General features: G+C 52.9%; 1 protein-coding gene across 2 annotated transcripts; it reads left to right on the forward strand.

Moving 5' to 3' along the window:
- The first annotated feature begins 2092 nt into the window (after window positions 1-2092).
- NR2E3 (nuclear receptor subfamily 2 group E member 3) lies at window positions 2093-12865 on the forward strand. 2 transcript variants are annotated; one of them, XM_078333574.1, is made up of 8 exons: window positions 2093-2339; window positions 6535-6661; window positions 6807-6910; window positions 6997-7218; window positions 7353-7528; window positions 8375-8621; window positions 8995-9100; window positions 12149-12865. In XM_078333574.1, the coding sequence occupies exons 1-8, from the start codon at window positions 2219-2221 to the stop codon at window positions 12279-12281; spliced, it is 1236 nt and encodes a 411-aa protein (XP_078189700.1). In that variant the 5' UTR covers window positions 2093-2218; the 3' UTR covers window positions 12282-12865. The 2 variants fall into 2 exon arrangements, with proteins under 2 accessions (XP_078189700.1, XP_035114979.1); XM_035259088.3 differs by lacking the exon at window positions 2093-2339 and adding an exon at window positions 5568-5961.
- The last annotated feature ends 2329 nt before the right edge of the window (window positions 12866-15194 follow it).

The raw sequence follows: 15194 nt of genomic DNA on the forward strand, positions 1-15194 counted from the left end.
CATCCCCATCAGTCATCCCAGGTACAAAGGAGGGAGGGGTGACCCAGGGTGGAGCAGCAGATGGTGCAGGTTCCAAAAGGGCTACTTTTTGCCTGCCTGTCCCAGGATGGCCAAGGCCCCTGCCAGCTCTGCTCAGGCCTTCAAGAGTTCAAGGGTAAAAAGACTTTACTAGCCAAAGGGCTGGGGAACCTGTGCAGGGGAATATCTGATCATTTCTAAATGTTATCTTGAAAAGTGAAGAAAGAGGCTTTGTTGAGAAACGTTCCCGCTGGTGTCTGTCTGCCTCCCCGCGCTGGTGTCTGCCTCCCCGCGCTGGTGTCGTCTGCCTCCCCCAGCCCCGCACCTTCCACTCCCTGCTCTAGAAAGAGAAACCATCCATTCACTTAGATCCTGCCAAGGACAAAGGCGTCCCATGATCTTCAGCCAGAAATTCCCCTGGGCCACATGAAATCAAACTATCCACATCTATTTTGTTAGTGGCTTTGAAGTTGAGACGTTGTGGGCATATTTCCACGTAAAGGAATATAGGAACTCCGCCAGTGGCGATGGCTGCCTGGCATTCCACTGTCCGGAGGGGGTATCCCTTATTTAGCCAGTTGTCTACAAAATTGCTGCAAGGCACATCCAGATAATTAAATCTTTGTGAAATTTTCCAAGGGACAGTTTTCTGGAGTGAATGGCTGAGTCCTCAGCTCCAGGGCCTGTGCACTCACCACTAGCTATTCTTCGAAGAAGGTGAAGACATTTAGGGGTGGGGGTTGGGCAGGAATTTGTGGGGGTGGGTGACTGTTTAAGAAATCAATCCTGGGCCAGGCGTAGTGACAGCACTTTGGGAGGCTGAGGCAGGAGGATCACTTAAGCCCAGGAGTTCAAGACCAGCCAGGGTAAGATGGGGAATCCCCGTCTCTATGAAAAATTAAAAAGTTAGCTAGGCATGGTGTGCACCTGTATGCCCAGCAAAGGAGGCCGGGGCGGGAGGACTGCTTGAGCCCAGGAGACAGGTTGCAGTGAGCTGGGATCTCACCACTGAACTCTATCTTATGTACAGTAAGACCCCGTCTCAAAAAGAAAGAGAGAAAGAACAAGACAGGGAAGGAAGGAAGAAAGAAAGGAAGGGAGGGAGGGAACAGAGGGAGGGAGGGAGGGAGGAAAACTCCTAGGGACGGGCACGGTGGCTCACACCTGTAATCCCAGCACTTTGGGAGGCCAAGGTGGGTGGATCACCTGAGGCCAGAAGTTCAATATCAGCCTGACCAAGATGGTGAAACCCTGTCTCTACCAAAAATAGAAAAATTAGCTGGGCACAGTGGCAGGTGCCTGTAATCCCAGCTATTCCGGAGGCTGAGGCAGGAGAATTGCTTTAACCCCGGAGGCAGATGTTGCAGTGAGCTGAGATTGCATCAGTGCACTCCAGCCCAAGCAACAGAGCAAGACTCTGTCTCAAAAAAACAGAAAAAGAAAAACAAAAGAAAAGAAATCCTGGAAGAAACCTGTTCCCGGGACCCAGTATTGCAACTGAGGCTTGCCCCAAACAAGCAGCCCGAAGAGTCGCTGTCCCTAGAGAGGCCAGGGCAGAGGTTTCCTTGCCAGGGCCCTGAGGGTGCAGGGGAAGGTCAGTCCTGCAGCCTCTATCACGCCTTCTCACTCCACCCCCACCCAGCCCAGGCCTCCTGGGAGTCAGAGGAAGTTGCTGACCTGTCCCCTTGGGGAATAATTGTATTAGTGATAAGGTGGCCTCTGGCAGCTTAGTCAGCAGATTCAGGGCTTTGGGCTGAGTAATCCTTTGGCGTCTGCCCCAGCATCTGGTGATCACAGATCAGGGAGACCACCCCCCCGCCAGCCCCCAGGCCCCTCTGGGCTTTGGCTTCCTTTCCCCTGGCATGGTGCATAGGGCACAGCTCTGGCCGGCCTGACCTGCCGAAGAACCCAGGGCCGGGCTCAGAGAGGACTTCAGCTGGCATCCGAGTGATGGAGTGACAGATACAAAGGAAACAGCATGAAAATGGGCAGGTCAAACACGGCAGGGGGGACTTCGATGGGACCGGGTTTCCTGTGTGATTTGTTTTGTTTTGCCATTTTAGGTAACACATTCCCACTATAGAATATAGGAAGATACAGAGAAGTTTGAAAACGGATTCTCTGTCCATGAAGCGCCGTGGGATCCTCATGCCCGGCTAACCCGAAACTCTAAGCCTGTTCCCTGGAATCTTCCATCTGGATGGAGGAGAGAAAGTTGACCTGGAGTGAGGTGCAACATAAGGACGACATGTGCATCCGGACCAGCTCTCCCTCGGAGAGCACAGGCGGCCTGAGGACTCAGGGCGGGCAGCCTGGAGGAGGTGAGTCCGGGACAGGCCTTCAGGGATGGTCAAGGACTGGGCAGATGGACCAGGAGGGGCAAAGCCAGCACTGCTCAGCAGCTCCCCTGCGCCTGCTGCCCCCGAGAGAAGGAAGCGCTGGCCTCCAATAGCTTTGGCCCCACCTGCTCCCTTCCATCTGTCCTTGTCCCTTCCATCTGCCCTCGTCCCTTGAGTTCATCTCCTTTAATCCCATCACAACTGCCCAATGGGACACCATCCTCCCCATTGCAGAGAGCGTGAAACTGAGAGGCAGAGTGACTTGCTCAAGCCCACATAGCCAGGCTCTGAAGGTGGGGTGCTGGACCCAGCCTGCCCTGAAGCCTAGGCTCCCCACAGGCTGCCCCTCCTCTCCTGCTAGCTACCACCCCCTCAGGCCTGCAGGTGTCTCTCCGGAGATGCTGGACATGGGTCGGCAAAGCTGAGCGCGGAACCAGGCGCAGTTCGAAATCCTCATCTCCATCCCCAACCTCCTCCACCACTCAGTAGCTGTGTGGCCTCAAGCAAATGACTTAACCTCTCTGACTTCGTTTCTCCCCACCTGTGAGTTGAGGCTAGTAAGGTCAGCTCCAGTGTGCGTTACAGGGCTGCTGTGAGGTTTGAAGGATCTGTGTAAGAACGCTGCATGCTTGCTTTCTGAATGTCAAGGAACACTTGCATGGTGATGCCACCATTGCTGATTCCTCCTAGTCCCTGGCTCCCACAACAACATAGCGCTGTCCTGTTTCCATCTCAGAGGAACCTCACTTTTTTTTTTTTTTTTTTTTTTGAGACGGAGTTTCGCTCTTGTTACCCAGGCCGGAGTGCAATGGCGTGATCTCTACTCACTGCAACCTCTGCCTCCTGGGTTCAAGCGATTTGCCGGCCTCACTATCCTGAGTAGCTGGGACTACAGGCACGCGCCACCATGCCTGGCTAATTTTATTTGTCTCTGATGTGCCTTTGTCATCAGTTTGTCCTTGGCTCTGGCCACCAGAGTCTGAGATCCTTGGTTTCAGCCTTAGGCATTTTCAAACCTGCACACATTTGCTCCAGGCGGCCCCCCAGATTGCGGGTGGGTCGGTCTGCGGTGGGTGGAGCTGGACTCCACAGCGGAACTCGGGTGGGCCTACTGGGGCAAGCTGCAGCAGTGGTGCAGGCAGGAGCCTGATGTGAAGTGGCCTCGGAGGCCGTGAGTGTGTGAGGCTGTCCAAGGAGAGGGTGGGAAGAGCTGCTGGGACCGGCCTCTGGGTACATGGAGGCCACGACAAGTTCAAGGCAGAGACCCATGCTCCAGAAGAGATGGGAAAGAGCAGCTTCTGGAAGGAGCGAGTGGCCAGTCAAGTTCACAAAGGATGCCCTGGGTTCCGTCTTAGGTGGAGCTGGAGACCTTGTCCTGAGGGGCTTTTTGGCAGAGGAGGCAGGGAGGGGTGAGGAAGGAGGAGAGGAGGACAAGTGAGAGCACCCAGCCCGGTGGCCTCGATCTTCTGAGGCCCCAGAAAGCAGATTACCCGCAAAGCCCCTCGAGCTGACTTCCCAAATCCCCAATAGTGCTTCTCTGTCACAGGGAGGGTTAACCCCACTTACATAAGGGCCAGGCCCCGCCCCTGCCCCCTTAACTGCATGATCCCTCTAGAAGTTTCATGCTTTCCCCCCTTCCCCCCCGGCTCTGAAGCTAGACCCCCCCACCCCCTAGCTCACCCAGAGATGAGCTCAGGTCTGCTGGGGACAAGCGGTCGCCTCCAAGACAACATGGGCTTTCAGCTCTGTCCCGAGCAGGGAGGGGCCTAGCAAGTGGGGTTGGGGGTGGAGGAGCAGGCAGGAAAAGGCTGCTGAGTCTCAATTACCGCAAGGAGAATAGCAATATCAACCGCTCGCATCATTTATTACGTTCTCACTGAGTACCGGGCACTGAAACACGTTTCCAGAACCACGTCTTCGGTTCCCCAAATACCCCACAGGACAGATGCTTTCCGCATCCCGTTTTACAGGCAAGGAACTGAAGTTCAGACAGGTCGAGTCACTTTCTCAGGGACACATGGCTGGCCTGTGATGGAGAAGGGACTTGAACTAGGTTTGTCTCTGTTCTCTCCACTCTCCCAGTGGGGCCCTGGGGCTTGCTCCAAGGATGGGGCCTCTGGCCTCTTGCCTCCAGGCCAGCCTCAGACCCTATGCGACCAGTTCTGGAAGCATACTCTTTGCCATCTGGGGACTGCTAGCCTTCCAGGGGGACTAGATCCTTAAATCGTGAGCCCCAAGCAGTCTCTTTCCAAGGGATTGGAGTGAGAACTTGGGGGGCAGAGCCAGATCTACCTAGAACCCAAAGGGAGCACCTCAGTAGGACCCGAACAGGCATAGGCACACACGGGCCACTCTCTCACATTCGGAGGTGTGCCAAGCAGCTCAAAAAGATTCGAAGTCCAGCCCAGCTCAGTGACTCACACCTGTAATCCAAGCACTTTGGGAGACGGAGGTGGGCAGATCACTTGAGGTCAGGAGTTCCAGACCAGCCTGGCCAACTTGGTGAAACCCTGTCTCTACTAAAAAATTAGCTGGGCTGGTGGCAGGCCCAGCTGCTCAGGAGGGTGAGGCAGAAGAATTACTTGAAGCTGGGAGGCAGAGGTTGCAGTGAATGAGGATCGAACCACTGCACTCCAGCCTGGGCCACAGAGCGAAACTGCGTCTCAAAAAAAAGAGAGAGAGACACTGGGGACAGTGGCTCACACCTGTAATCCCAGCACTTTGGGAGGCTGAGGTGGACAGATCGCCTGCAATTAAGAGATAGAGAACATCCTGGCCAACATGGTGAAACCCCGTCTCTAGCAAAGATACAAAAATTAGCCGGGTATGGTGGTGCACACCTATAGTCCCAGCTACTTGGGAGCCTGAGGCAGGAGAATCGTTTGAACCTGGGAGGCAGAGGCTGCAGTGAGCCGAGATCGTGCCATTGCACACCAGCCTGGGTGACCAAACAAGACTGTCTCAAAAAAAAAAGTCCTTGGGAGAAGTGGAGTTCACACCCCCATTGGAGATGTGGCACAGGATGGCGAAGAGCTGAGCTCACAGGGTAGGAGGGCCCCGGGCACCTTGGGTAGCCCAGGAACCAGCATGGGGTAGCGGGACTGACCGGCTCCCGGGCACCTTGGTAAGGCTGCAGGTGTGGCCGGCTGATCCCCTGTGGAGACAGTAAAGATTAAGAGGATCATAAACTGCGTCCAGCGGCTGCCCCAGGAGAAATCTCCTCAAGCCAGAGCCTTTGCTGTGAGGGGCTTCGGGACCTGGGGCCAGCCCCTGAGTTCAGACAGAGTTCAGGCAGAGAGACAGAGAGGAGAGGTGGAAACCCACAGAGAGACACAGAGACAGGAGAGAGACAAGGGCAGAGGGGGCTGCCAGGGCCAGGGAGAAGGAGGAGCAGAGAGAGAAGAGAGACACAGGCACAGAGAGACAGAGGTTCATGGACTGAGGCAGAGGCTGGGCCGGCTCAGCAACCCAGGTCTCCCGCAGGAAAACCCCGAGACCAGCCGCGCTCCCATGAGCTCCACCGTGGCTGCAGCTGCCCCTGCAGCTGGGGCTGCCTCCAGGAAGGAATCTCCAGGCAGGTGGGGCCTGGGGGAGGATCCAACAGGTATGGCTTCTCCTGGAGGTCGGGGGTCAGGTCTGGGCCCTTGGGGAGCTAGATAAGGGCCAGAGGTTCTCAGGGACCATGCAAAGAGCCAGAGCAAGTCAGACCCAGCCCCTCTGGCAAACCCAGAATCCTAGAAACACAGCGCAACGGGGGCGGGGCTGGGGGCAGACGGGTTGCAGAGCCAGGACAGGACAGGACGGCCCAGCGGATGGGAAAGGAGAGAACAGAGAAGTCTCTTAGGGCTTCATAGCACAGAGGTCCCTAGTGGTGTTGACAAGAATGTTTCTGTGGGATGATGGAGCCTGATGCCACCCACTGAGAAGGAATGGGAGCTGGGGATGTGGAGCCAGGGCTTGGACTCTTGCTGAAAACTGGCCATGGAGGGAGGAGAAAGGGCACGGAATGACGGCGAGGGCTGGGGTGTGGACGCACCATGAAGGAGACAATTCGGACGGAAGAGTCACTGGTGGGTTCAAATGAGGGCGGGCGGGGCCTGAGGACTGGGCAAGGGACCTGTGGCGCCGAGGGGAGCGTGTGACCCTGCCCCGGCCCAGCCCTGCCCCTGCCCCTCAGGTGTGGGCCCCTCGCTCCAGTGTCGTGTGTGCGGGGACAGCAGCAGCGGGAAGCACTATGGCATCTACGCCTGCAATGGCTGCAGCGGCTTCTTCAAGAGGAGCGTGCGGCGGAGGCTCATCTACAGGTGAGGGCGGTGGGCCCTGCTGGGCTTCTGCCCCTGAGGGCTGAGCAAGTGTTCAGAGGAGGAGAGGCTTGGGCAAAAATGTCCAAACCCATGCTTGAGGGCCTGGGAGGGACGCTGACCCCTGGGGTCTCCCCTTTGCCTTCAGGTGCCAGGTGGGGGCAGGGATGTGCCCCGTGGACAAGGCCCATCGCAACCAGTGCCAGGCCTGCCGGCTGAAGAAGTGCCTGCAGGCGGGCATGAACCAGGATGGTGAGGCAGGGGGCTGGCCCGGGGGAACATGACAAGAGATGGGCAGCGGGTCTGGCGTGTCGTCCTGACCCTTCCTGCCTCCCCAGCCGTGCAGAACGAGCGCCAGCCCCGAAGCACAGCCCAGGTCCGCCTGGACAGCATGGAGTCCAACTCTGAGCCCCGGCCGGAGCCCCTGGTGGCTCCCCCGGCCCCAGCAGGGCCCAGCCCACGGGGCCCCACGCCCATGTCTGCAGCCAGAGCCCTGGGCCACCACTTCATGGCCAGCCTTATAACAGCCGAGACCTGTGCTAAGCTGGAGCCAGAGGATGGTAAGTGGGAGAGCAGCTGAGGGTGCAGCAGGGCCGCAGCACCTCAATTTAATCCTCACTCTCCCGGGGCCCCAAGCAGTCCCTGTCACCTCCCAAGAAGCAGGTGCTAAGATCACAACCTCCTCCTCCAACAGCTGATGAGAATATTGATGTCACCAGCAATGACCCTGAGTTCCCCTCCTCTCCATTCTCCTCTTCCTCCCCCTGCGGCCTGGACAGCATTCATGAGACGTCAGCTCGCCTGCTCTTCATGTCCGTCAAGTGGGCCAAGAACCTGCCCGTGTTCTCCAGCCTGCCCTTCCGGGATCAGGTACCATCCGGCCTGCCTGCTGGGGAGCTAGGCTGAGCTGGGGTCAGGCGGTTCACTCGAGTCAACCAGATGGGGCAGGCACATCCCCATGCCAGTATGAATGGAGGCGCACACAGCTTGGATGGCAGTAGCCAGGGACATGTCTGAGTCAGCGATGGCTAGGGGTGCATCTCAGGGATGGTGATGGTGGGGGTGTATGCATCTCCGGGGCAGGGATGGTGGTCGGGGTGCCCACCTAGGAGATGATGATGGCCGGGGACCGACAGGGACCAGGGATTTGAAGGCAGTGCCTGGAAGACCCTGAGGCCCTGACATTCTGTGGGTGACAGGTGACCTGCACACCCTGAACAGCCCGATTGGCTGACTCTAGGCCCCCTTGGAGCCCAAGGGCTTGCATTTTAATCCAATCTCTCCAGTTCTGGGCCACCCCCTCGGCTTCTAATGAGCAATCAGACCTTTGAGAAAAACCAGGAACCAGCCCCTTGGCCAGTCTGTGTGCTGAGACAGAGCAGCTCAGAAGAGTCAGGCCATGTCTGTTGAATACACTTAACTTAGGACACTCATGGGGCATGTCTCTGAGGCTGCCAAGCTTTCCATGGCTCTGGGTGTTTCTGAATGTCCCAGTGGCAGCGCTGGATGGAACCCGGCGAGTCTTGGAGGGTAAGCAACTGAGCCAAATGGTGCCAAATCCCAGAGCTCTGGGCCCCTGGCTGATGTCAGGAGAGCATTCTCGGCTCCCAGGACAGCGCTTTCATTCCTGGGGTGCCTGAGATGGTGGCAGAGGCTCCAGACTGAGCCAGAGAAGCTGTGTATGAGCCATAACAGGCACCCTCTTTCTGAGCACAGGTGATCCTGCTGGAAGAGGCATGGAGTGAACTCTTCCTCCTCGGGGCCATCCAGTGGTCTCTGCCTCTGGACAGCTGTCCTCTGCTGGCACCGCCTGAGGCCTCTGCTGCCGGTGGTGCCCCGGGCCGGCTCACGCTGGCCAGCATGGAGACGCGCGTCCTGCAGGAAACTATCTCTCGCTTCCGGGCATTGGCAGTGGATCCCACGGAGTTCGCCTGCATGAAGGCCCTCGTCCTCTTCAAGCCAGGTAGCTGAGCCTTTGCCCAAGCTTTGAATGGGAATTCTAGTGACTTCCCTCTGCCTCTCACTCTCCCTCCACCACCCACGTGTGCAGACGTGTGTAGGCCTCTATCCTGGGGGACGGGAGGAGAGCAGTAAGGCTGGACTCCCTTCTCCTCGGGTACCCTCCTGGCTGAGTGTGAGGGGACAGGGCAGGCTGGGAGCCCCTGGGGGCCCCTGAGCCCCAGACGGAGCTCCTGGTGGTTTTCCTGGACCTGGCAGGGCCCAGCCCACAGGGCCCCACACCCATGTGTGCAGCCAGAGCCCTGGGCCACCACATCATAGCCAGCCTTGTAACAGCCAAAACCTGTGCTAAGCTCACTGGTGCTGCTTCTCCCCAGAGACACGGGGCCTGAAGGATCCTGAGCACGTGGAGGCCTTGCAGGACCAGTCCCAAGTGATGCTGAGCCAGCACAGCAAGGCCCATCACCCCAGCCAGCCCATGAGGTGACCTGAGCACGTGCCCACCCGCTCGTCTGTCCCTGCCCTCTTTACCCTTCCCCTGCCTCTCCCATGCCCTCCCAGGGCTCACTGGTTAGATAGCACAACGGTCTCAGTTCAACAGCACACAGCCAATATCTACTGTGTCCCAGGCACAGTGCCAGGCCTGGGGAGTGGGGACCAAGATGAGCATAAGACACATCTACTGCCTTCCAGAGACAGCTGGCACGGTGACTGCACTGAAGACAAAAACTGCCCTAGCCAGGCACTGAGGGTTGCATAAATCTTCAGGAGACAGAGACCCCTCAGCATGAGAAGCCTAAAGCAGGATTGGGAGGGACTTTGAGGAGACAGGGCTGGACTTGAAAGGAAAGAGAAGCCTAAAAGAAAATATCATTTGCAAAGGGAGAGAGGGGAAAGCATGATATGTTCTCATCAGGACAGGAGCCCACCTTAAAGGTATAACAGGTTCCTGCCAGTGAGAAATGGGGAGAATAAGCCAGAAAAGTACCCCAGGACCAGCCTGTTCAAGACTTTGAATGCCAGCCAAAGGCCCCATCTGACTTGGGAGGCAGAGGGCAGCTACTGCAGGTTTTGGAGCAGAAGAGTGTCATACATGGGGCTGGCCCTCATGCAGATTGGCATGGCCATGGGTATGGAGGATACCGAGAAAGGGATGGCAGCTACTGCCACCTTCCAGGTGGTTCCATGGAGTTGTGATCTTTGGGTATGGCCAGGGGGAGTGGAAGGGAGACTCTAGGAGTTGGAATGGGTCAGACCGGGTGTTTGTGTGAAGGTAAGGAAGGAGGGAGGAGGAGCTCTTTGGGGGAAGAAGTTACTCAAAAAATGAAAAGGAACGCCAGGAAGAAAGACGGTTTTGAGGGAAGATGATAAGCTGTTTTGGAGGTGCGGTGAGCATCCTGTAGAGAGGCACTCACATATGCCAAGCACGTGGATGGCCCTGGCTAGGTTTGGGGGAGAGTTGCTGCAGGCTGAGCATGGCTGGGCAAGAGTGGGGTGGGAGCCAGTACTCTGGACTACCCTGTCTGGCCCAGCAGCGGCAGATGTCGTGGATCCCGGACAAGGTTGGAACGCTTGGCCTTTAGGCATCTACTGGTTATTTTATACCATGTTATCTGCATTCTTTGGGGTTCCCAGCAGTTCTTTCTGAAGAAGCACGCTAATGTGGGCATCCTTGCATCACCTCTAATCTAAGAAATGATTACAAGGAGAAGAGATAATTTCCTTTTAGGAAAAGCCACAGTAGGCAAGGTGTGGTGGCTCATGCCTGTAATCCCAGCACACTGGGAGGCCGAGGTGGGCAGATCATGAGATCAAGAGATTGAGAGCATCCTGGCCAACATGGTAAAACCCTGGCTCTACTAAAAATACAAAAATTAGCTGGGCGTGGTGGCGTGTGCCTGTAATCCCAGCTACTCAGTAAGGTGAGGCAGGAGAATCGCTTGAACCTGGGAGGTGGAGGCTGCAGTGAGCCAAGATGGTGAAACTGCACTCCAGCCTGGTGACAGAGTGAGACTCCATCTCAAACAACAACGAAAAGAAAAGCAACAAAGTATATGCCATATAGCACAGGAAGTCTTAATAATGAAGACTTGACTTAGCATCTACAGAGTGAGCATCAGAGACATTCAGAAATCGGTGGCCTTTCTTGGCCAATTTTCTGTTGGAACCAGCTCCCCAGAGATGTCCTGGCATATTGATTTAGCATCAAATTTCAAAATGCTGATTAAGGTTTCCTGTGTCCCTTTTATAGCAGTTCATGGCCTACGACAAGCAGAACTGAGTGTGAAAATAATGGTTTGGGGTTCTCTAATCTAGCATATTTCTGTTTTTAAAACTGCCACACAATTACCATCACCACCTGATTCACAGAGACACCGAAGTGGAGTTCCACCAAGTAATTCCTACCCTTACTTTGTACAATTTACCTGATAGTCCTTTTTTATTTTTGTAGAAAAGGCTAATTGTGACCTATGGAATTTAATTTCAGACCCACGAAGTGGGGCAATACCTGCAGTTTGGAAAAACATTCTCTGATTTCATAGTTATTTCTTCTTCCTCCCACTTTTTGATCAGAAAAACAGAAGCAGGGAAGGCAGATAGGAGGGGTATATGGCTTGCTCAGGGCTGCTCACTTGGCACTAGCAAGAGAAAGGAAGGCCTTAGATTGGCAAAGGAAGTCCAGCAGATACTGGGTGGTGGGGAAGTCCTCCCCGAAATTCACGGTGAGTAGAGCATGGGCTGCTGGATGTGGGAGGAGCCTCCTTGCTGCTGGGCCATCAGAACTACCCAGGAAAGGTTTGGTCCCCCCATCTGTCTCTTGGGGCTTCACCATCCATCTTTTGTGTTACAGACTCCTGACTTAGCAAATAGTCCTTATTTAAAACAATAAACATGTTTCTCAATGACTGTCTCAGTCACCAAAATTATCTGTCAACTTCAGGACATTTTCAGTAATGGCTCTCATCATCCTAGGAGGTTTACAGGCAGGAATTTGTATTCTTATAAACATATTCTTACCTATAAAGAATAAATAACACGATTATCATAATACTCATATATATGATTCATAATAATATATTCATATACAGGTGCTCCTTGACTTATGATGGGGATAAGTCCGGATAAACCCATTAAGCTGAAGCTACTGTAAGGTGAAGATGAATTTTCACACATAACCCATCTTAAGGAGCAACTGAATGCTTATCATTTTCACACCCTGATAAAGTCAAACCGTCTGTATAAAGTTAATATAAATTTCACTTTATAATCTTTACCTATAATAAACAATATTTACTCATTATGTTCATTGCACTCCTAAACTAAATGGGGGGTGGTGGCTCACAATGGGTCGAGGTAGGTGAAGGCAACTGCTTTGGTGAATGTAGCTTTTCCTTGAAATTCCTCCTGACCCGCCCTGGAGACCTCATCTCTCCTCTCCTTCCTCCACTGCCTTTCCGGGGAGGGCACCGCCCCAAGGACTAGTGCTCAGCAGCTGGTCATAAAACTGATGGTGTCCTCTCTCCTGTTCAGGTTTGGGAAGTTGCTGCTACTCCTCCCGTCTTTGAGGTTCATCACCGCGGAACGCATCGAGCTGCTCTTTTTTCGCAAGACCATAGGGAATACTCCAATGGAGAAGCTCCTTTGTGATATGTTCAAAAACTAGTGCAAGCAGACGTGAAATGTTTCCAAGCACTCTGGAGAACGATCTACTGAAGTGAAACATTTGCCTACTCTTTGCCCCAGCCATTCTGCTTGTAGGTAGGTGTGTGTACCCAGCAGAGATGCTCACCAAAAGATATTGTAAGAATATTCATAGCAGCTTTATTCATAATAGCCCCAAACTATCCATTGATGGTAGGATGAATTAACACATTGTGGTACATTCATATAATGAAAACTAATTTAAAAAGAATGAATTACGGATACATGTGACAACATGGGTAAACATGGGTCACAGACCTAAAAGTTGAATGAAAGAAGCCAGGCCGAAGTTCCATTTATGCAGAGTTCAAGCACAGGCAAGATTAACTGATGGTGACCCAAGTTGGAATAGTGATTACTTCCAGGTGGTGGGGGATTGATTCTGAAGGGGCCCACGGGAGCCCTCTGGTGGAATAGAAATGTTACTGATTTTGATCTGAGCAGTAGTTTCACAAATGTATTCATATGTACAAATTCAATGAGCTGTGCACTTTATTTTGTTAGACCTCAATAAAAAAGTTTAAAAAAAAAAACAAAAAAAAAAAACAGAAAAAACGAGTGTGGTCAAGGCTTTCCCTTTCAGGACACTGAAGGAATGAGCACTTTGAGTTCCATCTGGGTTCCGCTCCAAGTCAGAGTCCAGGTGCAACGCATTCAAGCCCAGTGGAAAGTCTCCCACAGAATTCAACCACCCAGCTTCTCTCCAGGTGGCATCCCATCATCTGCAGCATCTCTCAACCTTTATCTCCTGTCTCCTTCCTAAGTAAAGGTGAAAATTCCAACTCCACGTAAGGCAGCTCCAGGTACTTTTTGTGAAGGGGACTCTTTGTCACTTCTTAGGTCCTTATGGAAAGATAAAGCTCAGATGAAACTCTTTTTTTTTTTTTTTTGAGATGGAGTTTCACTCTTCTTGCCCAGGCTAGAGTGCAATGGTGTGATCTCAACTCACTGAAACCTCCACCTCCCGGGTTCAGGCGATTCTCCTGCCTCAGTCTCCTGAGTAGCTGGGATTACAGGCATGCCACCAGGCCTGGCTCATTTTGTATTTTTTGTACTTCTCCATGTTGGTCAGGCTGGTCTTAAGCTCCTGACCTCAGGTGCTCCACCCCCTCAGCCTCCCAAAGTGCTGGGATTAGAGGCGTGAGCCACTGTGCCTGGCCAAACCTCATCCTTTTCAAAGATAGACCCAGACGACTGTGAAAATAATATTTTAACACGTTAACATAGCTCAGGCAATGCATACATTAATAGCAGGCAGTGAGCTGGGCACTTTTAAAATTGTCATTTAATCCTCAGATTAACTCTGAGGGAAGAGCTAATTATCTCCATTTATAAATGAAAAAACTGATGCCTGGAGATGACTCAAACCTTGGTGTGACTCTACCTAATGCTATGAACTCTGGCACCACCTCCTTCCCACTTCCCCTTCCCCTTTGGAATGAAAGACTGAACAATTCTGTTGCATTTTCTGCCTTCAAAGGGTAAGTGCTTGAAATCAAGGCAGAAAAGATCATGTGAGAAGTCTGAGAAATCCTAGGGGTTCGCCGTCCTTTGGGTTGTGTTTGAATTCCCTTAGCTGACAGAAATGCCCCGTCTCTTCGGGAACTGAGAACAGCTAGGGCTGGTGCCCAGAGAGGAAAGAGTATGGCAGATGCTGCCCAGATGAAGCCCTTCTTCAGCCCCCAAGCTACTTCAGATTGTCCAACTTTTGAAAGTATCAGAGTGGCCTCAGTTAATCAGGTCATCTAATGTCTATGATGCCATTTACTACCCAATTCCCTATCAAAAGTTTTATCCGTAAGAGCTGAGGCCTGAGCAAAGCCACATTAGGAAGACACATGGTTGAAAGGTGACCAGACCAGCCCTGCATATTTAGCTTACAGTGTGGCTTTGGAGGACATGGTAAGACTGCAAAGGTAGCCTGCTGAAGCCCACAGGCTAGCATCTGGGATGTGTGAGCACAGCACATCCACATTGGGAAGGAGATTTGAGGGCTCTCCAGGAAGAAGTCTTAGACAATTAGAGGTACATAAGCTGGATTGTCTGCCGTCAATCTGGCAACAATACAACTACCCACTCCTCAACTTTTAAGGGCTTTTCTTCATTGTTGGGGTGCCAGGAAGGAACTATATTTCCCAGAAACCCCTTCCCCTAGGGTTTGCTAGGCACTCACAGGAAACTTTTTTTTCCCCCTAATACCAAAGTGATTAAATTTGGCATCAGGAAAAAGAGAAGCCATTTTTCTTTGGAGACACTGCAGCCACATTGTGGGAAAATAGATTTCACAGCTGTCTCTTGGCTAGAATTGTAATAGCTTCCAGGCAAGCTCTTGAGAACTTTGGAACTTTTAGCTGAGATTAACGTTGGCTCTCTTGACCTGTGGGGACATCTCTGACCTTCGTTAGTTCCTCATTTCTGTACTAAGTCCATCTCACCTGGAATACGAAGTGGCCTCCATTCTCCTAAGATGGCACAGCTCTCAGCATATCCCAAGATTTACTCAAGGTTTTGTTGATTGGCTCTACTGAAATTCTGATGAGTAATGGCTCTTTCATTGCATTTAGGGTCCTTGTCAGGAGAGGAGATAATTTGAAAGCTTTTTTTTTTTTTTTTTTTCTCAATGCCAGAAATGTCTTTGGCTATGAAGCACCACAGAGGTAGACCCTGTGGGACTATCTGAGCCTTTCTTTTCAAATAAAGATAGTTTTTAGATTCATGAGACACTTCTCAACCCACAAGGGGGTATTTTAAGGTAGGAAGGGCAGGGAAAAACTCAAGATGCCAAGAAGTGCTCATTTAAATGTAACCTGATGGTCAAACCCAGGTATTGTCTCTATCTGGTGGACATCACTGGTGTTCTCCACTAGAATGCAGG

Source organism: Callithrix jacchus, chromosome 8, assembly GCF_049354715.1.
Source record: "Callithrix jacchus isolate 240 chromosome 8, calJac240_pri, whole genome shotgun sequence".
Lineage (NCBI taxonomy): Eukaryota > Metazoa > Chordata > Mammalia > Primates > Cebidae > Callithrix > Callithrix jacchus.